This window comes from Nesoenas mayeri (genome assembly GCF_963082525.1).
Source record: "Nesoenas mayeri genome assembly, chromosome: 4".
Lineage (NCBI taxonomy): Eukaryota > Metazoa > Chordata > Aves > Columbiformes > Columbidae > Nesoenas > Nesoenas mayeri.
Window position 1 is genome coordinate 73397067 of NC_137540.1, and position 23125 is coordinate 73420191.

Sequence of the window (23125 nt, forward strand, 5' to 3'; positions counted from 1 at the left end):
ATCCCTTATGATGTGATGAATGTTCTCTTAAGTTGCATTTCTTCGCACAGTGCTTTTAATAGAGGTCTATACAGTGTGACACAAGAGATGATTTCTATCCTTTTAAGCTTATAAGCCTTATAAGCTTAATAAATTGAACTATCTGTATGACGTTTCTGAGGTGGTGTATTTACAGAAATAACTTCAACTCACACTTGACGCATATGTCTCATATGTATTGAGGCTTAAAGTTGTCTCAGATTTAAACTCTGGTTCTGACCCACCCACCATATTTGTCTATCCTGATTATAATAAATGAGAAAATGAATGTAATGTTGTTTTACCTTCACAAAACCAACCAAACGAACCCCAATTAAATAGACAAACAAAAAACCCAACAAACAACCCCCCTCCAAAAAAAAAAAGGAAGCATGAGGCAAAATGAATCACTGTTTACATCAATTATGATTCAGAAGATATTTCTGCATTAAAAGAGATGAGTCATATTGAGGATTCCAAGATTAAATGAGTTTATTGAGTTAGTGGTTACAATGGTATGTCAGATACCTGTAATCCAAGCTACACCTACATATTTGCCTCTAAATTCTCACACTGGCAGTTTCTGTGTCTCTAAACATTCCATCACCAGGTCTTCTATTACTAATATAATAATAATAATAATAATAATAATAATATAAAAGGCAATGTCAATCACCATATTGTGCTTCATACTCCACCATAAGGAATTCAATTGGCAAAAGTAAACCTCTGGTCATATTAATGGGTTTAGTTGAAATGTGAGCAATCATAACACTACTAGAATATAAAGAACAAAATACGGTTTAAAAGAAGTATTTTTTAAGATGAATTACTTTGTATCTGGTTTAAAAATTCACATACTATAATGAAGATGACTTAAAAGTTATATCATTTCATTATTGGGCCACACATTTAAGCATATTGGCTAGTACATTTTTGCACTGGAACAGAAGCAATACAAGCTTTATGGTCTACCATTACAATTCCATTTTTTTTCACTTAATATACCTGCCAACCTAATGTTTCTTGCATGCACAAAAATTTCTGGATTTAGACTTATTATTTAATCCACACGTACCCCTGTGATGCAAATTCTTTGGCCAATTCAACGCTATAGATTAGTTTAAAAAGTAAGCTTGGAATAAGTCCATTTAACATTAGAAGAGAATGCCCTAAATTTTGGCATTGTAGAAAGTTAATCACTTTGATAGTCTCAGGTTGCATGCAAATTGACACTGCTTCCCCCCACCCCATGCCAGACGCATACAAGTCGGCAGGTATGCATACAAAAAAAGAATATAAAACCCTCCTGGTAAAGCTTAGTGGTTTAGAATGAATCCATCGCTTTAAATTCACTTAAGGCCTGTACAGGGGAAATATGTTTCTTCTGGGATCCTCTTCTCACTCTTGTCTGATATTCCTCTGGTTTTTCCCTCTTTACTAGAGGTTTCTTCTCAGGGGCCTTCATCTTCCAAGATACAACCGGTGAGTTCACTGCAGCGGTACCATAGACCTTCTGATATTTAGTAGAAGCCACATATGAAGCTTTCACTGTAAGGACCACAGCGTTCATCAGATTTTTAGCTGCCTGGATGAGAGAAGTGGCACTGTCCAGCTATGAATAGAAAAGAAAATGAAATACAGCAAGATTAGTCCACAACTGAATCACTGGACCATTTCCTGAGTGAAGTCGGGATGCTCTTGAGATCTCATTAAAAATTAAATTAATCCTATCCCTCAGGATTAATCAAGCAGCTTGAAGTAACAAGCACCAGCAACAATATGCACCAAACTGTAAAGGTAAGACTGTGTTAACTCAGATTAAATTTTTGTAATAATTCAAAGGAAAAGCTTGTGTTGTCTGTTTTGTTTGGTTTATTATTCTTTTTATATGGGTGAAGTAGTTGCCTCTTTTTTTTCACAAAAACACAAGATTTCTCACTTAAACATTTAAAAAAATACTTTTACATGTCAAAAACTGCAAAACAGGTCAACAGGGCTTTTTTCCAAGTATTCAGGTTTGTTCTAATTATTCCTATTAAGCCCAGGATAACACCCCCAATGACGTCTACAGGAACAGTGTGAGGCCAGTGCTGAGCTTGTTAGAGAATCCCATCTGAAAAGATGAAAGGAGATTTTGAAACCCCTAAAGAAATAAAAAGATGAAGCAGTTAACTGCAGGCTTTTGTAGCTACTGTAATATTTGAGCTACTTGTGTTCACAAGGCATCTTACTTTATGACTATGCATTTCTCCCATGTACCAATCTGCCTGAGCTTCTTGGGTCCTCCAAATGTGAGAGGCCTTAAGAATTGTCGAACTTCAAACCTTTGGGACTTCCAGACAACAAGGTTCCATCATACACTGAAATCAATCCTTTATCCCTGGCCAAATCTTTCAAAATTATTTAAGCATATAATGGGACTTCCAAAGCAATGTCTCAATGTTCCAAAATGCAGATTAGGCACTTCCCAAATCCAACTGGACATCCTCAAATTAGTAGGTGCTAAAAATATGCTCTTAAGTACTGTAGCAACCCAGGCTATTGTTTAGGATGTTCAGTTATCTCTTTCCCAAATACTGAAAAGGTGGGATATACTCTTTGTGACAAACCCTTTCAGTTCTTCCATGGAAGCTGCCTTATTTGTCTTTTCCAGCTTGTAGGAATGATTTTCTATGTAATATTATTTTAACTCTTTAATTCTACCCTATGTGCTCAGTAAGTTCCTAGCTATTTTGAATTAGTATAAAAGGACTGTCTCTCCAAACCTTTCCTGCTCCATACTTTGGGAAAATACGATTCCTTAACATAAATTCTAAGCATGGTAACCAGAATAAATACTCATAAGGCAATAACAAAGACCATATTATACTTCACCTTGAGTATTTTGAATCATTAACAGAAGAAGAGGTCAGGAGAAACCTCTTTCTGAAGTGTCAGTGACTAGTGTGAACAATAATAGATGTTACAGAAAGTCTGTGTCTGGAACCACATTAATCTATAGACTTACCTATTATTTTTAATATCTTCTGCTGTGGTGTTAAACTCGTTATGATTCATTAAATACACAAACAGCTACGTACAGTGAGGTGAAAAACAAGAAAGCATTTCAATGATTTTCACGTACTTGGTGCCATTCCCTGAAATGCATAGTTAATTGCCTGCCCCCAGTAAATATTTTTCCTCAGGACTGATTTGTATTTTCTGTTAGTGAAAGAAACTAAGTTAAAAGATGGAAAATCACATTAAATGGCAGAAACATGACTGTTCAATAGGGAGTAATGAAATATAATTCAGTATAGTTTTATTCTATAACCACACTACTGCATGATTTATAAAGCAATCTGTATGTTTGTTGTGAAATAACAGATCATACTCTATTAAATTAGGATATTCTAATTTACTGCAGAGATCTACAATCAAGCATTATTCATTGTTAAATGTTTCTTTCGGAAACGCTGGTGGATTGATATTGAATATAAAGTGATGCCGTCAAATAGTATTTACTTCATAATCAATGTGGATAAACTGACTGGATCAAGCCTATATTGCACACTCCTGAATGAATTCCATTTATTGAAGGTTTCTAATAGCCTCACATTTTCCAGCATTTCTTTATGAAAAGAGTTCTGGTAGCTGTTTTACATGGGGCATATATAAAGGAACAGAACGATTAAAGGAAGCATTTTGAAATGAGGAGGCACCTAAATTAGATGCTTAAAACCACACAAAAAGATGCAATCTACATCTTTAAACACATTAGTAATTTTATGGAGTAGATCAATAAGGGTGAGCAGAAGCATGTGCTTCTGCAAGATCAGATGCGAATTGCAATATCTTCTACAAAACCACGTTACATATTCTGATGCCATTTTAATTATCTCTAGTTTCAATCTGCCGTTAAAGTAGATAACAGCCTCTTATTTTTACCATTATTAATCACATTTTCACATGCAGATACTTAGTCCTTGCCCTTAATATCCATTAATATTGTAAAATGCTTTCAAGTTCTGGAATTAGAAAAGAGACATAAAACCCCCATAACAGTATTAGGCTATGAGTGTTCTCCAGAATCTGCTGGTAGCCATCCCATGTATCCAATTTGGCTACCTAAGCACTTCCAGTGATTTTCTTACTGCCTCCAGCTCCTTGCTTGTATTATGGCTCAGTAAAGAAGAATTAAACTCAATGAACATCATTCCCATTAACATTTAGATCTTACTACGCCACCGCGTTACTTTGTTTTTAAGCTGTGCTTTGTAATCAGCAAAACTACAGTGGCATAAAGCAGGAAGGAGGAGGCAGTGAATCAAGCCCTTAGTGCATTAAATCCTTAAAAAATTTGGGCATAGAAGCAGATGTATTTTCCCAAACAGACAACAATAATTAGAAAAAATAAGAAGGAAAATTAACATTTCAAATGAAAGAACCATTAGGAAATTATTGCACAGTACAGAAGGAAAACTTCACTCTCTAGTAATGTTTCAGGGAATTGTGAATAGAACGACAGCTTTCTGTGCTAACAGAGCCTTTGACTTGCTACATAAAGTAACAGTGTTCTGGTACTTAGATCTCTTTACAAATATATTTGCCTCCATTTAGGATAAAAAACCCTCCTAAACATAAAAGATAAATTTAGGTTATTGGTCCATAAAAGTCCAAGAAGAAAGAATGTTAGAGAAAATTCAGAATTCATAAAGAACTTAAGAATTACTACAATGGACACAGTCGCTTATCCAGGTTAAAACTGCCAGCTGCCCAGGGATGGCATAAATCATTCAGAATATACATATATATATATATATATATATATATATATATATATAAAAGATTCTGCTACAAGCTAACTTTCCAATTAGTGAATGTAGTGAATGCAAGGGTAGAACACTTGAGCTGCAGAGCATAATATCTGCCAAGAAGATAATTTCAGGGGTTTTTTTCCCCAAAAATCTCTAAGGCTTCAAGGAGTTTTTGATCTGCTTATAAGCTGTGCTGCATTTTTCCTACACTACATGTGGAATTTTCCAGAATCTTGTGACAATCAAGATTTTTTGCTTCTTTTACATAGACACATAATCTAAGTAAAATACCCAGCAATTACAATACCAAAATAGCTGAAGAAGCGGGAAAGAATGAAGCTGGAAAATTTTGTCTTTAACAATAAGACAAATGAAAAGAGATATTCTCCCTGCATTGTCACACTACTGTGATGGGGAAGGACTATACCACAGTGTTTAGAAGGAGAAAATTTAATTTCCAGCGATATTTTCATTTTTATAACAAGAAATAATACCACAAAAATGGAAATAGAGACAAAAACCCTGTAATTTCAGTAAGCAAGCATACAATATAGGTAGCTTTAAAGAGATTATTATTTAAGGATATTCTATATTATTAATTTTTATTTTAATAAACCTCAAAAAGTGGGAGAAGACATCAAAAGAATTGACTATAATTCCTAGTCTGGAAATTTTTGAGCCATGCAAATAGAACGACCTGTGAAATTATAGGGCACTTCAGCTAATGGCACTTCCGAATAATTCAATGTCTATGACAGAATCCATAAATACAGGGAGGAAAGAAATACTGTTAATGGTAACCAAATGGTTTTGTGGGTAAAAATATTTTCAAAGTAACCTATATCGTACTTTGATGTGATTAAACTTTGGATTGCTTAAAACAATGCTGTTGACATAACTGGACCTTTGGAAGGTGTTTTGCTTGGTATCACACGACACTTCAATTAAAAACTTGTCTCCTACTCTGCAGACATTCCAACTCGCCTGGACACCTTCCTGTGGAACCTCATCTGGGTGTTCCTGCTCCATGGGGGGATTGCACTGGATGAGCTTTCCAGGTCCCTTCCAATCCCTGACATTCTGGGATTCTGTGATACAAAATTAACAAGGCACATACAGAATGTTTCCAAATTCTCTAATAGCTAAGTTTCCAAAAGCATGTATGCACACACACAAAAATATTACTACACAGTGACTTTTTGCAGCGGACTCTTGGAGAAACCATTTTCCAGCTTTAAAATATTCCTATTTCTGTTAAAAAACCTGGAACCTGAACACCAAGGAAATGAAAAAAAAAAAATAAAGAACCTCGAGTACAAAAAACATCTTATATGGGATTCAGTCAGATCTGTTTTGTCCATTAATGAAGTACATGATTAAAAAAGGAGTTGATCAAAGTCAGGAAGTACGTAGTAACAGAAGGCTAATAACATTGCAGGTTCAACAGATTAGACAAATATGTAACAACTTACTGGTTGAAAAGTGAAGCAGGTCATTTTAGCTATTAATTAGCTGAAAATTTTTAGCAGTGATATTAATTAATCAGAAGAACTCATGAAAGACAGTGATTCTATCCATAGAAATTGTGAAATCAATATTGAATGTTTTTGCTTAATATGTACACTCTAGTTTCAACAGAACTATTGGACATTTTTAATGCACATTCATTCAGAAGCCTATGTGGTTAGTTATGCGGAAAGACAGCTTAGATGCTAACAACTACCTATATGGACCTTGTATGAATGCAAAAAAATAGTAATTATTGATAAATAGAGTTTAGTCTGGTTTATTTTGCACAGATTGGGAGGAGAAATTGTCATTTCTTTAAAATGTTGAAAAAGCACCTGTAACCCTTTGAATACTCTTGGCTAAGACTTGATTTGTGTCCTTCAGAAGGTAATTTAGGCATTGGCAATCCCTTAGGGCTATCTGTGAAACCGGGGTACATTCCTTGCTTGTCCTGCTTTTGGAAGCAAGTTCTTACTTTTGTGGACAGGTCACAAACAAAAAAATCACAAATCAAAACTCAATTAACAGCCGCTCAAGCAACTAAAGATTCCATGAAGCAATTACGAGTCTGGAGGATAAATCAGGAGTATCATTTTGCCAGATTACATTCTTATGCAACAGAATATTTTCCTCTCAGCTGTACTTAATAGTAAACCCAGTCCTACATATGTATGTAAGATATATATGTAAGAAATCTTATTCATAATAATTCTGTCTTACATTTCTGTGGCACATTTCATGCATAAAACATGATACTATTAGTGACAGCCAATGCAAGAATGGCCGATTTGCTATGTAAATGCTCTCATCCCTATGGTACAAGACATCTGCTATTTGTCAGCACTTCTGCGCAACGGCCAAAGTCATATTTAAGTCAGTCACTTGAAAATGCACATAACATTCTTGCTACATATGGATCCATTGTGAGAAAACTACCTTATACATTTGAAATAATAAAACAAACTAAAGGTCATTGTTGGGAGTGTAAGGTGTCATGGTGTTAGAAAGAGATCTGGGGCTACACAGAGAAAATAGTATTATACTCCTCTTTTCCTAGATACTTATTTTCACATTTGATTCCAATTAACTTATTTCTTTATACCTGTTGAATATTTAATTCATTTTGGGGGTGGTTGTGTTTTATAGGTGGCCAATCCACTGACTAACTATACTTATCTGCATTTTTTCAACTAAAGGTAAGAAACACACTTAGTTTTATTTAACAAAGACTGCCATCTCTTAGGGTATCTTCTGTCCTCTCTGGACATTTAAAAACAGATGTTTAATTTACAAGGTCAACAGGATACCAACTGCTTTATGCCAGTTTGAAAAAGCATAAATATATAAAAATCCTCCCAATACCGGTATTCCCAATAAAAGATAAACAGACACAATATGGAGAATTTGTAAAGATGTATTTATACAGTTGATTTACTTATTCCAGGCTATTTTAAAAGAAAAAAAGGCTAAAAGACAAAATGATATGACAACCTGCTTTGAGAAGAATTCTTAATATGAAACTAAAAACAATATATAGGTATAAATATAATCACAAAATACAATTCAGCACCAGATATCACTAAAATTGAGGGTGATATACTTCATTCACTAAATGAAGAACTAGTCTAAGTTTATGACAAAATAAGAATACTAACTCTGTAAAGTATAGGAAAACCACCTAAAATATTATTATCTAATGTCCACCACAGCTGCATTACTAATTGTAGCAAAATAGTACAATCACGTTGACAACTTTAAAATCATTCTGTCCCATGAAATGTTTTGATCTGAATTCTCGGATGATTAAAAGGATTTTATATGGCTTGTTTGAAGACAGGCTCCTACCTAATCTTCCAGGAGAAGACAAAATGTCTGCAACAATGAAGTCTGAACTAAATTGGACAGGATAGGTTAACTCTAATTATGAATAAGTTGTTTTGTTATTGCCAGGAGGCTTAGTGAAGAAAATTAGAGTAAGAAGTCTATCAAAACTCAGTATGAGGCCCAATTAAAAAAGCCATTAATGTAAAACTTTATGTAAGTGGTCTGTGTATCACCACGATTGTATACACCAGTTTACACAGGGACTGATAGGCCAGAAGTTAACAACATTGAATCTGATGTCACAGACAGAAAAAAGCAGACAGGACTCTGTCAAAAGCATCTCAGTATGAATTTCCACTTTCATATCCAACTGCAGTTAATCTGAAAGAGGAAATATAGGATATCTAAATAGTCTGTGCTACTCATCTTCCTCCTGCTGAGTGCTGGTTTGTACACAATTTGAAGATAGATATCTTTTTTTAAAGCCCAAAGTAATCAAGTGCTCTTTCAAATGAAGTTTTGGAAGCAAACCTTTTGTTCTTTATCTAGAGAACAGGTATAATAACCAGAAAAACATCTCTTTCATACCGTCGTACCTGAAGGGAGTCCGAATCGTGTCTGGTTGGCTGGGAAGTGTACTCTCAGTGATAAAATGCAGGAGACTTTGGATAAAAATAATCAATAAAGCACAGAAACACTGCATTCTTTACATGATAATGTGTTATCTCCTGCTATTCCTCATGACTTTGTCACAATGAAAACAAAAAGCGAAGCAGCATAATGCAGGATTTCAGACAGCAATGCTGAGAAATGTGATGTTTACCCGACTTCTCTTTTAATCTGAAAAATTTGTAAGATGAATCGGAATAGTGTCATATGCAAGTTATCTCTATGGCTTCAACTGTGAGGATCTCTCACATCTTGAGGCAAATTTGCTCCTTCAGATAGCTTAATGTCTCTAAAGTTATGCTTGCCCAGGTCAGCACAAAGCCACTTTGAAGACAGCTGCTCTACAAGTGAAGCTGGCTTTCCTCAGAAAAGGGCTTGAAAACAATACATCACAGTCCAAATGGATGAAACAAAATCCACTTGTAGAATGGAAGATAGTACCAGGACAATTGTTCCTCATTTCCTAACGTTTGCCTGCTGCTGTTCATGTATATTTTATGTCTCATAGAAGCAGATAAAAGGGCTTGATCATTCAGTATATTGATCATTTCTGAGGTGCTAAAAGGCTTTTACTTCGTTGGGGCTGAGGGTCCTTGCAGTGCTGCTCAACTCAATCAGTGAAAACTTTGTCTATTTGATTCCCTGGGCACTTTCCAGGACCTTACAACAGTATGCAATGAAATAAAGAAAAATAATTGAATACCCACAGTAGTCTTCAAGACAGACCCCCATTTCAGCTTTCCAGAAAAGTCCCAGCACTGAAAGAGCTAGCCTAATAATATATGGCAAATAATCTGTAAAGGAAATTCTAACATTATATTCCAAACACACTATTTACAATTAACTGATCTATCTGTTTGACCAACTCAATCAATGGTTAAATAACATTCAGTAAGTGTTCGTTACTAGGCGGCTTTTTCCCTGGTCAGCTACCGAATATACAATTTGTGAATGCATTTGTTCATTACATTTCTAAATTTAGCTTGGACTAAATGTTATTAAAAACCAGCAAAACAGGTAAGAATTACTAGATACTGCAAACAAATGAAACCAGAACAAAACAGAAACAATTTTAAAGGCTGTTGCAGTTGACATGGAAAGAACAAGCACAGGTGACAGCAAATTAAGAATAAATAGGAATGAATAAAATCTTGCTCTGAGTTGTAAAGGCTCATTTTTATTATTCACATTTTGTCATGCAAATATTCATATAATCATAGAATACTTTAGGATGAAAACAACCTTTTGAGGTCACCTACTCCAATGCCCTGTTTAAAACGAACTGATCTAGATGAGGTTGTTCAGGATTTTGCTTAAACTCAGAGTATGTCCAAGGATGGATAGTGTCCTACATCTCTGGACTACAGAACTCCACCCTGCACTTGAATTTCATTGCCCTTGAGATGAAACTTCTTTTTACTTATATTTAATTGGTATTTCCCATGTTAAGACTCATGTCTGTTGCCCCTTTTCCTGCCACTATGCATCTCTGACAAGTCTAGATCTGGCTCTTCTAGAACCTAATATTAGGTAGTTGTAGGCTACAATATCCCTTAGACTTCTCTTCCGTATATATGCAGATGTATCTAAAAGCAAAGTAAATTATATTGGCAATATCATTTTCATTGTTACAAGAACAAGTGTCTCATCCAGAGGGAGAAAACTGAGCAACTGTAGAGGATAGGAAAAAATATAATGAATTACTGACAAATATTTAGTAGCTCACACAAGCTGGTGAAGTCCACTTCTCTCTTCAGAAAATAATCACGCTGGGAAATCCTAATTTACTTGATCTCTGTTCTCTTTTGTGACACACTGTTTTAGATGGCATTTTTCCTGAACAACAAATGCAGAAGAACCTATGGCCTCAATGATTCACGTAACCCAAATGGTTTCTGTGCTTTTTATCTCAGGGCAGTCTTCCCCACACACAAATAAATTAATTCATCCACATCTCCAAATTTTCCCTCTAATCCATAATTTATGTAAAGGAGATGAAGGTATAAACTCTGCTGTTATTTAGAAGAATATTCAAATGAAAAAGCATCTGCACTGACTCTTTTCTTATAAAGCTTTTTCCTAACTTAAATATTGTATGTTAGTCATGATTATCTATAGATTTGTCTGCACTTAATTGGCATCAGAACAATTGCAACTGAATGTCTTTAAAGATCAGTCAGGAACCAAGAACGGTTCATAGCTGGTGACACTAGAACCCCCAGAAGCATTTTTCAGATGTCTGTAAATGAACAATTTCTCTAGGAATGCGACAAACGAAGTAGTGTTGCTCATAAAAACCATTGAGATGATGTGTTTGGTGCAAGGTTTGCAGAGTCTCCATTTTTGTAAAAGAAGTCTTAGCCTACCTCATCCTACCTAATTCCAGGCACTGGACCAAGGCATTCCAGGCTCCTTGTATGCTTGGTAGAGAAGACCAGGAACCATGGAGCACTTGAGATGTTCCATGGGTTTGTTTTCTATGGAGATGGGCCAAAATACCCCACCTTTTAAATTAGAGATCCTAAATTGCATTAGATCCTAAAGACAGTACAGTGAATCTGGTGAGTCTGCAAAACAATTGTCTTTGGATTTGACCCAGTAATCCAAGAATTCAAACACACTTAATGAATATTTTTAGGACTGTATTCTTTAATATTTCTCTTTTCATCCCCAAAAGTGTCAAATGGGGTAAAACCACAAATTATAAAATATACAAAATCTCTCCAACCTACAGAAACTAATGAGGTTGGGACCCCAAGAGAGATACTTTATATAGATAAATTCTCCTTTCAAAATAATTTAAATATTTCTGTCCAGAAAAAAAATCAGGCAGTTTCCTTTTTCCCCATCTCTATGTTTCTCTGAATATATGGTTTAATACACCTGTCCATGCTTCTGTATCCTTTTTTGAAGATACTAGTAACCTAACCAGTTATCAGCATCTACTGAAATGAGAATATGTTTTCTAGAAATGGCTATTGATCTCCACTAATTAGAAAGGAAGCCTGGAGTGAACGTCTCATATGCAGCTGTTTACAATTGGCTAGATGAATCACTCTCAACATAGCAATGGAGATAATAGGCAAAAACTCTGTGTAATTCAAGTAAAATCTTTCTGAATAATAAAATATTCAGTCTTCATTTCTCCATAGACATACTCTCATATTTTGCATAACTTGAGTGGGGTAGTCTCACCCTGTTAGTGCAAGATTTCTTTAAAACTCTTTCTTAAACCACACTACTTAACTACAGTGAACTCTTTCTCCTGGTTTTTATTTTTATTTGGCCATCCAGAGTGGAAACTGCAACACAGAATGGAAGACAGAGAAATGCTGGTCTTGAAGGAGAATGTAGCATTTGAAATTCATCTTGATTTTACAGGTCTTTTCTGCCTTGAGCGTAGCTCAGTACTCTCATTTCCAGAAGGGAAATAATGACAAAATTTGCTTCTGTTTTCAGTTATACAAAGGTACACCATGATGTTTGCCCTTGAGACACTCAGATGGGACTGATAAAAATCCAAAGGATTATGACTCAACAGAATCATGTTGCATGTCAAGATGCGAGTGTTGCAGAAAGTCCGAGCCATTCAGGCAGTTCTTGTTTCCTCCAACCACTATACTCAGTCCAAGTGCTACTGAGCATTTTTGTTGACAATTCAAATGAACTGAGGTCAAAATTGCAATTTAAATCAACATAAAGTGTCCTCTAGAATGCTGTGACTTCTTTTGCTTAAACAAGATTAAAGCAAAAGTAATTCATTTTGAGTCAATGGTGTTATACCAGCCTAAAACTGCAGCAAGAGAGGGCAGGTGATGAGCAGCTCTCTGCCAGCTGACACGGTTTGTGAACAGATGGTGCATTTCACAGCTCTCCCTCACTTCTCATATAGAAAAAGAAGGTAAGAACCAACCCACAAAGTTTTAATTCAACTTGTAAGAGAAATCAGCTTGGCAAATACAGAAAATTTGGGAATTTTACGTAGCCATCTTAATCATGCTGAAAAAAATGTTCGATTCCTGTATATGATCTGGCACCATTAAAGTAGTGCACACCCCTTGCCAGTATGACTGAAGAACATATCGGTAACTTAAATGCTGACCTCCTTAAATATATAGATGTAAATATATTAGTTACTGGTTTTACTTTGAGTCAGTAATACAAAACATGCTTGCCAATGTAAACCAACACAATTTTTAAGAATGCCTTTACATAAAGTAACTTTCGGTGTGCAAAATGCTTATGAAGATTTAAATAATTTACATTAGCATTTATTGGAAGAAGTTGCTCAGATATTTGCTTTAAAAGTTTCATATTGCACACTAAGTAAAATCAGCTGAAATCTAGGCCTTCTTATATTTTACTTTATGTACGTGTAAATAATATACAGTTAAAACAAACATTGCAATTGACTGAATATACATTTAAGCCAAAGTTGTAAAATACAGGAATCTGTGCACTTTAGATGTTTTAATTTTATTTTAATCATAGCTGCCAGTAAAATAATTTAACAGGGGAATTAGCTCAGTAAATGTAAAATTAGGCTATTTATTCTATAAGAGTTAGGTTACTCAGGCAAACTCTCATCCTGGGGTTGCATGAATAAGAAATTGTTATTGGATTTGGCACAGGCAGATTCCAGGTTAATTCTTGCAACAGTTTATGTCATTCTGAATATCATTCCCTTCACAAACTGCCTCCTATACATAAGTCAGCCAGCTGCTAATTTGCTCATTTTACATGAAAAATGGAGACAGAAATTTTCTCCGGATTTCAAGTAGTCCACTGACATCTCTGTTCCACAATACCCCCTCAGTGCTGATCACTATCTCTAATTCACCTTAATTACTGAATGATACAATTCTGATTTCCTGTTCCCAATCCTTATATCAGTTTTAAAAATAGGTTCCCTCTTTATGCCACTTTCATATCATTGAAGTGAGATTAGGGGCACAGTACAGTTGGTCTTTATGTTTTACCTATTCTGTGCAAAAATTAAAGCGCCCTGCATTATGCAAGAATAATTTTGTGCAAAGACAATTTTGTAAACTCATCAGCAAAGGATGTGCTTAGGATCTAAATTAAATTTTACCTCAAAGCATTTGCCTCTGAAAAGAACAAACCTCAAATCATCTTTAACAGCAGTAGTTCCTATAAAGTTTTCCCAATGAAACATTAGCGGTTGGCTAACCTGCTTTTCCTTTCCTACTGAAAAGATTCAAGTTTCCTAGGGAAGCTAAATTTGCTAGACAAGCTTTTGGCTTTGCAAAGGAAGATTTGAAAACCCCAATGTTTGGTTTACCAAAGGAATAAACAGTAGTAATAAAACTCCTTGCACACATTATTCAAAGCTAGAAAAGCTCCCACCTGCCAGTGAACACATTTTTTATTCTTTGTCCTTATTTTTCTCTCTGACAGGAAGGAAAACGGTCATTAGTGAAAGTTTTGGTAGCTTTGTAAACAAGGGTTTCATCCTCCCAGAATTTCATTCAGCTCTCCTATGCAATGATACAAAGAGCATCACTGAGTCATCAGGGAGGAATATCTATCCATCACAACTGATCAATCCCCAATACATGCCAGTGAGCAGAAGATGGAATGGTCTGCATCCTCTACCCAATTCCTCAAAGCCACCCAAGTCACCTGAGAATAGAAGTACTTCATCAATCAGACCATGGACTACCTCTGCTGAAAACGCAGAGATTGCACTCCCTTTGCCTTTGATTTATAGAGTATGCATTGCTGCCTTTTAGTGCCTTTCGCTGAGATATGACAAGACCCCACACAGAGCTGGTAAAGAGCTTTTAAATTAACCAGAACAGCAAGATTTGTGTTATCCCTAGGGGCCAAAATCTTCATATGATCCTTCTTCTGCCCTTTAGCATGAGAGATCTGACATCTTGACAACTTTAATAGATACCCAAGAGGCAGAGCAAGAAAGGAAAGTCTTCATAGTCCATCTTGTCTTTTTAAAAAGGCTGAGGGATATTAAAACAGTGAAGCAATAACACTTAGGGCCAAGGGAAACAGGTAACAAGACAGTGCTTTAAAGGAAAATAGCAACCTTTAGATATTGAGACAAAAAAAAACCCCACCAAGAAATTCAGTTTTCAATATCCCTGCCCACCTCAACTTCTTGTCACAGAAAAAAAAATCAAATGCTTTGATTTATAATTTCAAAGGTTAAATCTCAGTTACATCTCCTGGAATTTGATTTCCTGCTTAATTTTATATCTTTCACAATTTACTTTTGAATTTTATTTTGTCTTTAAAATAGATCTTATAATTGGCCTATTGTCAATGCACAACTTCATAAACACTCTGAAAAAAGCAAATAAAAACAGTAGCAGAGAATATAGAAAATAAAACCCCTGTCCTGTATAAATGGGCATTGTCCACAGTTAACAATGATAAATATATAAATAACACCATCTATCTTTAATCACAGAGTACTTCAGGAAAATGATGGCCCAGCACTACTGTAATTAAATTAATGAAAGTTTATCAGTTGAGTTCAAGCGGACCAGAGTCTGCCCTTTTCACAGTGCGAGATAAATGCTGAAGGATCAGTTTAAGAACTAGTAAATAGACCACCTCTGCAACAAGATGTGATCATTGCTTTACAGGTGACATTAACTCTAAGACTTCAGAACAGTAAGGAAATCATTTTTCACAGGTGACTAAGACAACACATGCAACTTATTCTGTGAGCCCTATGGTTAACAATTAAAAAGCTAACAAATGTCCCCCAAAATCCATATTCTCATGTTTTCTCCCTCCACCCCCAGATCTATAGAGACAGTTAAAGATAGAGATGAGACAGGAGGTTACTCACCGTCGAGGAGTCACCGGTTCCGGCCTCAAGCGTAGCTCCCTCAGCACAGGTGGGTGGGTGGGTAGAAAGTTGACTAGCCCTGCCCCCATCTATGACATCACACTCTACCTCATAAAAGGTAGTGAAAGTGCTCTGAACTCCAGTCTGATTTCCGAGAGATACAGAAAAGAGATAGTGAGAGAGAGAGCAAGAGAAATATTGTGCCGTAGCGTAGAGATGAGGAGAGGGGACAACGTGTGCTGAAGGAGCTATGCTTGGTCAAGGAAACAGGGACTCTTCCACGATGAGTAACCCCACTGTCTGGTGGTTCCTCTTACTTGCTCCCATAGCACAGGTTAAGCATGCAAGACCTACAGGGTAGGCTGATTGGGAAAGGGGAGAAATTTTGGCACCTTTTTTGATGAAAACCAGAAAGGATAGAAAGCTATATCTCTACTAAAAGCTAATTAGCATCAGATTGGGTATTAATTAGGTTAATAGACTTCCAATAACATAATTTTATATATGGTTTTGAACAGCCGAGCTGCACAAAACCATAAACACTGATGGAAGCAGCTGAAATTCCAGTGAATACAACTGGAATTACACTTACATCCACCAATTCTGAATAAAAAATATGCATTCCAGCCCTCTGGGCTAACCCTTGACTAGAGTTAAGCCAAAGGGTAGACCACCAAATCCACTATATGAAGGAGGTCAAGAAAGAATTGTGGTTTTGTTGCATTGAAAATGAGAACTGACAAACTGTGCTGAAAGAACAAGTGAGGGAAGTATACAAATTTTGGGCATACATTTATTTACAGAGCACACTTTAAAGTTCCAGAAAATATCAACAAAATTGTAAAGAATTGTGATGCTTTTAGAGACTGTACGTTTTTAGACAGTGATGACCTTATAGGCTGAAGCACATTTGTTTTTCAAACAACTTCCTAAGAACTGAAACTAGAGGGCTTAAAATGGGATATTCATTCTAATTTATTGTAAATGGAATTTTTATCATCCAAATTCTGGAAAAGAAAGTCTGAGAGTAAACATAATTGCTTATGTTATCCACTGGGATTGTCTTAATAACCTAGCTGTAGACTAAAATTGAAAAAAAATAGTATATGCTGACAAACCTAACTCCATTAAATAAAACTGCACAGAGAACGGGGGACTCTTCAGTGCCAGTAAAGAGTGCTAGCATAAGATCCTTCCTTTTGGAATAGGAAAAATGAGTTCTCCTTAAATCTCTTTTAGGAGTGTTAACAGCACAGAGTTAATATCAACATTTTCCCTTAGGCTTTTTGTTGCTACAAGGATCATGTAAACTGTAATCTAGTAATTATTATTTTTTCAGTCCTCGTAATGATTAATGTGCATTCCCTGCTCTGTTTGTTTGGTCTTTGATTTTCTTTTCTTTCCTTCTATTTAAAAAAGAAAGAGCGTGACTAATGTCTAGTACCAGTCACTTCACCTAACAAGAGAAGGCACATCTTTTTCTTCTTAACCTTCAAAACTTTTAATATAATCTAATCCTGCAGTATCTGTAGATGCCACTTTAAACCAGTGTATTTGTGGATTTAAAAACTCAACAAATCAGTTAGTCCAGTTGACTAAATGAAGAGCTGTTGTGACTGTTAGAGATGATATATAACTTCAGGAACACAATGCAAAACTAGGTTGCATCTGAGTAACGTAAAGTGATGATAGTGCTGTGAATTTCAGTTCATAATTGAATTAAATACATGTCTATCTGATTTCTCATTACATCATCTTGATTTCAAGATAACTTGCATATATGAAGACAAAGAGGAGGAAAAACACCTCTGGTATTATCATGTGTGTCTACCAGTCCAAAGACAAAAGAGAAATTGAACTTTTAAAGGCTTTTATGGTAAAAAGTACCAAGTAGAAGTCAGTTAAATCATAGCTTAAGTAACCTATGACTTGACTATTGCACCACGATTGTTTTTGCCAAATAAAGTAGGAATATATTTTGATCCCCTGTGACCACCAGACTTCATGAAGCCTAAGCAAGTTTGCTCATTCTGATGAAGAGAAGGATGTTCAGATGATACATCCTTAAATATGAGAAATATTACACTGGTAGTACCAGTTCTAAGAGTACTCCTAAAGAGTAATAAACTGTCTTTTATTGGAATAGAAACAGCAACACAATTGAATTCCAGAAGACTGAGGATGGCCACAAATATTCTCCAGTAACACCACAAGATGAGAAATATGGTAGCTTCCATCATGGCAATGTAATATGAGCAGTTTGATAGATAAGGTAGCAGATAATACACCAGATAGTACTTTGGACTAGCACTGCTCAAATCTGAAATCTTGTTTTGAACTGTTTAGGATGATATCTGTAGTTGATAAAGAAAAAATTAAGGGAAGAGCAAAAAAGATATGACATTTGTGAACATCCACTAGCACACGTTATTCACCTAAATAGTGAACAAGAGCAGAGAGAGAATATACCTAAGTGAAAACATGTTAAAAATGTATATACATTCAAGAAAGGAGGGGAAACTTCCAAGTATTCCAAGGAATACATCTAAGATTAAATGAATGCATGGAAATGCAAAGACAGTAAATGAAGACTTCAAGTATTTTCTTAAGTGTTTTAAGCTCAGCATAAAGCATAGGAAACTATGTAAACACAGATAGAGTCATTGATTTAATCATTTGTATCCCACCACTACAAACCAAGCAGAAAAAAAAGTCCATGTTCAGTTTGACATCAAAGATGTGTCAGAGAAAAGTACTTTCTGTCTTGCTTAAAAAGATGGACAGATGATGGGAATGGGAAATCACCACTAAAGTACCAGTGGCTGCTTATAAAGTTTGAGTATAGCAAAACTGTGAAAAGCTGAGGAGTGCCAACTGCACAGAAACATCGTCCCGCTATACCTACCAAAGGCAAGAATGGATATATCTGAGTAAAGATGTAACTTCTCTAATTTTTTTTGACAATGGGAACGCTGAATCTAGCTGCAGGTATAAAGAAGGATGAAAATGTTTCTGCCATCTTTTGGATCAGATAGTGATGCTATAATCCAGTTTTATACAGCTTTAATTTGGTCTTTGATGAGATTTAGGACAAATCACTTGTATGTTTCACCTCATTTTCTAATGATACTATTACCTACCTGGTAACCCAGCTCACAAGGTATATTGATGATGTCTTAGTAAAAATTAGAAAGAATTGATGTTTAAAGAAAGCTTTGGAGAGTATCTAACAGTAAGAGGTTAGGATTGTTTTTTTCTGATACTGGACAGCTTTCTAATTTGACTCCATATATCTTGATGACTTCATATGAATGCCTTGAATAAAATATACAAAAGAAACTTTTTTTTTATGCTGTTGCTTAGAAATATTTTTCTGTTTCTCCTATGAGGTAATAATAATAATAATAATAATAATAATAATAATATGTTCCAAGTGTGAAAAAAATATTTCAGAGTTAAAGATATAATGCCACTTCCAACGTTCCTCGCTCAGTCTGATCTCTTCCTGAAGGCTACGACCTCCTACATGCAATGGAAATACATTCCTATTGTGAGTTACATTAAGCACTTTGTTGTAAACTGGTTTGTTCAGTATTTGCAATTCCTTCTGCTCAGGCTGGGAAAACCTGTTGATGTTTTCCCTTGAGGGTATATCTTCTTGTCTGTGTTTCCATGTGTACGCTACTCATCTGCAACTCAGGTTTTCAAGAATTGTAATTAAAGTGAAAGAAACTGATGAGTCTGAACTGAAGTTGTTATTCTTTCAGTATCTGCAGAAGCATCATCCGATAGTACTTTAGTACTATCGTCTGATAGAACTTTAGAAGTCACATTAAGTCTCATCACTATCCAGATCAGGAAGGTAAATAATTGCAAGAACTGAAAGATGTACTTTTATATAAGAAACACAGTCCAATAACTCCTATTTTGTGTTAAATCTGTCATTATGTAAATTCAGTTCTCCATATTTCCATGTGCAAGAAACCTAATTTTGCTTTAAAACCACAGGATATACCTATCTGCAAATCTAAGAAGGCCAACTGAAAGACCCCAGTGGAAATAAATTCTTATTTAATACAAAATGGTGAAGCTTCGTCCTAAATCACCTCCTTTACAGGCAGTAAGACAGTAAAAGAAGCAAACATGAGATAGCACTGAAGTCCTCTCTTTCCTCATAGTAATTTTTACAGGAATATTCCTTTAGGAACATACCTTAGGGTACATTAGAATGGTCTCTAAGCCTTGCTAATTATTGCAGGGCTGGTGTAGTTTGTGTATCAGAAAGCCGTAATATAGAAAAACAAGCTGGACTGAAGCCATAACGCTGCTGTAGCAGACGAGCTTTGGATTTCAGAGTGGTCACTATTATTAAAACAAATGCAGTATGTAATGAAGCATATGTATTAGTGTTTCCTTCAATTCTCTTATCTTTTTGTATCTTGATATTTGTTTCAAGCCTTAATCTTGAACCTGTAACACTTTGCTTTGTTCTCATGGAACTAAATGTCTTAACATTATTTGATATCAGAAATGCTTTTCTTTGCAGAAGACTCTTCTAATGAGAAATTTCAATAAATGTAAGCTTCAGAAATTCATGAATATTTGTTACCTGATAAAGCACAAGAACATGTAGCCAAAATGGATGTTAATAAGGATAAAAGTCTGACCTGTCTAAATTTTAACCTTCTAAATGTAGACAAATAGGTGGTGCGTGTGCTTCTTGTCTCCATGAATATATTCTAATGAGACAACTGCAGTGTGATTTTCCTTTGCAAATGAAATTCTAGATAACATCTTTCCACTTATGCAAGATATATTGTTTCATATTTATGTGTGTGTTTATATGGGCATTTATATACAACAAGATCTTTTCTTAGTCCTTAAAATAGCCAGAACATTGTAGCTTCAAAAGAACTGAGATTGTTTCATAGAAAATATTGTTGAATTTTTCAGTTATTTCGTAAGCTTCATTTGACTATTTTTCCTTATATAATGTAAACTCAGCCCACCACCAATCCACCTTCACTCATCTGCTTCAAAGAAATAATCATAACACTAATAAAAATAAATCAATCTCTCCAAAGTCTTCTGTGCTTTTCTTTAGGTGGATCATACTTATGATCCCCAGGTTCCCAAAGCTCAGGGTATATACTGATTAATACTATTCTTGTCCAATCCAGCAACAGTTATAACGGCAAACCACGTGAACTCACCGACGTAGAAATAAGATCCTATTGGAACTTTCACTGAGCTGAATCAAAACGCTGTGGAAATATCACTTGAAAAAGACCTCTGGAGGTCTCTTGTATAACTTTTGACTTGAAATGAGTTGATTATCAACATTAGATCTGCTCAGCTGCTGTACTGTCCCCCTGGGATTTGAACCCCTTCAAGGATGCCAATTGCTTAAAGTCTCTGGGCTCCTGGTCCGCATTGCTTTTACTGGGAAGCAATAGGTATACTTCATCTAATGAATTAAATTTTTATTATTGTTACATATTTGGAACAGGTATTGTAAATGGCTTTAGAGACACTATAGATACATCAATTTATGTAATTTTTTTTCTTTATTTGTGTTTGAGCTGTTTCATAGGATAACTGGGAATTCTTCACCTTTTTAACTTTCAGAAAGCCCTAAGACAGTGTTTCTATAAAATACATCATATATAATGAATATATGACCATTAGGATTTTTATCAGCACTCATTTTGATTAAGCTGCATAACTCACTGATGTCTTCATCCTTTAGGAGTAGTAAATTGACTCAGTGTCAGGATGATAAAATTTTTATGTTACCACATCATCAGGTAGTCCCTTTCTTGGACAGTGTATTGAGGGACACAGCCTGTGCCAGCAGGACTCGGAGACTCCTGTATTAGTCACAAATAGAATAGCTCAGACAATTTCTTCTAGATAAAGGCTTATCAAAACCTGTATATTTGTAAGTATCATGTGCTTCATATAGCCATATATTTTGAAACAGAATAGACTTACTATGGCTTTATTTTACCCTCAGATCTATCAATATATCTGCTTACATTCAAACACATACGCAGAAGATACTTAAATATATCTCAATACCAAAAGTCACAGCTGAAAAATCTCCCTGTATTTTTCATTTCTTCCAAAGCAGATGGCATGAGCTAGTTGAATAGACAGTATTAATAAATCCAGGCCCCTCACTTCCCCCATCTAGCCCCAGCCATTCCATCCTGGAAGCTGTAGTTTTACAGTGGTAACTTCAGAGCTGCAATAAAGACCCCAAGTTTTTCTTTTCTCTCCTTGCTTGTTCTACTAGGAGAGTAGAGATTATTGTGGAGTTCAACCAACTTTCTGGTCCTGACTTTATATCAGTCCTTTCCCACAACTGAAATGCTTTGATTTCATATTCCTATCTTACTTTTGGTTAGGCTTTTTCTTCCCGTGACCTTTTCATATCTCACATTTCAAGTTCTTTGGCTTACTTTATTCTTTCCAAAGTCCTCCCCTTTATCTGCTGTTTTCGTTCCAAGTCTCAAAACTGAACTCCTTCCCATCAATGCCATCCTAAACAAATATAATTCCATGAGTCCTGTCTCACATTATTTCCACAGTATTGGTACATATGGTACCAATTTGCAAAGTCACGCTTTTGCCGTTATAACTTCTTACTCCAATCTTGTGGTGAAACAGTGGGTAAACATGAAAAGCAACTTAAAGAAGAGAGGGAGAAGGAGAGGGAAAGGAGGAAAGGACCGAAATTAAAAAAAACACAATCACAAAAGTGAAATTATATACTTAATCAATCTAGCAATTATTTAATGGTCCCTAGGTCCATCTTCCCTTTACCAATTTGAGTATATTCACGTGTGTTATATCCTTTTGTCATGTATTACCACAACCCAAACCCTAGTCTTGCAATCATGTCAGGTTAGACACTGGACTACATCTCTTCTTTGTGGTATATAACTCTTTGACCACTGTTTGAACACGAACACAGCAATTATTTAGAAATAACTGCTTACACTCAGCTCCAAGTAAAATGAAACATTAGCAGACAAAATAAAAGAATTCTGTTAGTGGTATCTATTAATCACTAAGATCAGCCTGGTCTTAGTCCAGGTGTTTCCTACTGAGAACAGTGACAGCTTGCCAGTCCAAGCAGCCCATCCCAGAAATACCTACAAAGCCTGGTTTATCAGACTGTTTCTGTGAGTATACTTCATGAAGCACTCTTCCATTTCTGTCAGAAATTAAAATTAAAACTTATTTTGTTGCTAGCTAAGTAATAGGAGTAACCTTTTTGCACTCCTGAGAATCTTGATGAAAAGGAATTTGATTTGTCAGTTTGCCAACTCTCCCTTCAGCAAATTTTCTTTTACATAATGCTAAATTCTTGCCTGATTCAGGAGGAATTAAATTGCTTTATTTATCAAACTCTAAACCAACATTTTCTCCATCCTCTTAACCATTTTAAATGCAAAGATTCCCT

General features: G+C 35.4%; 1 protein-coding gene across 3 annotated transcripts in view; it reads right to left on the reverse strand.

Annotated features, from left to right (window-relative positions):
• Positions 1 to 1345: 1345 nt before the first annotated feature.
• Positions 1346 to 23125, reverse strand: part of CTNNA2 (catenin alpha 2) — a gene marked incomplete at both ends in the record, with an annotated part of 482028 nt that continues 460248 nt past the window's right edge. For 2 of the 3 annotated variants that reach the window (XM_080343716.1, XM_080343715.1), the window contains one exon: positions 1346 to 1633. In XM_080343716.1, the coding sequence (XP_080199842.1) occupies positions 1346 to 1633 (288 nt within the window). Of the gene's footprint in view, positions 1634 to 15654; positions 15799 to 23125 lie in introns of all 3 variants that reach the window. The other variant, XM_080343717.1, reaches the window with a different exon arrangement.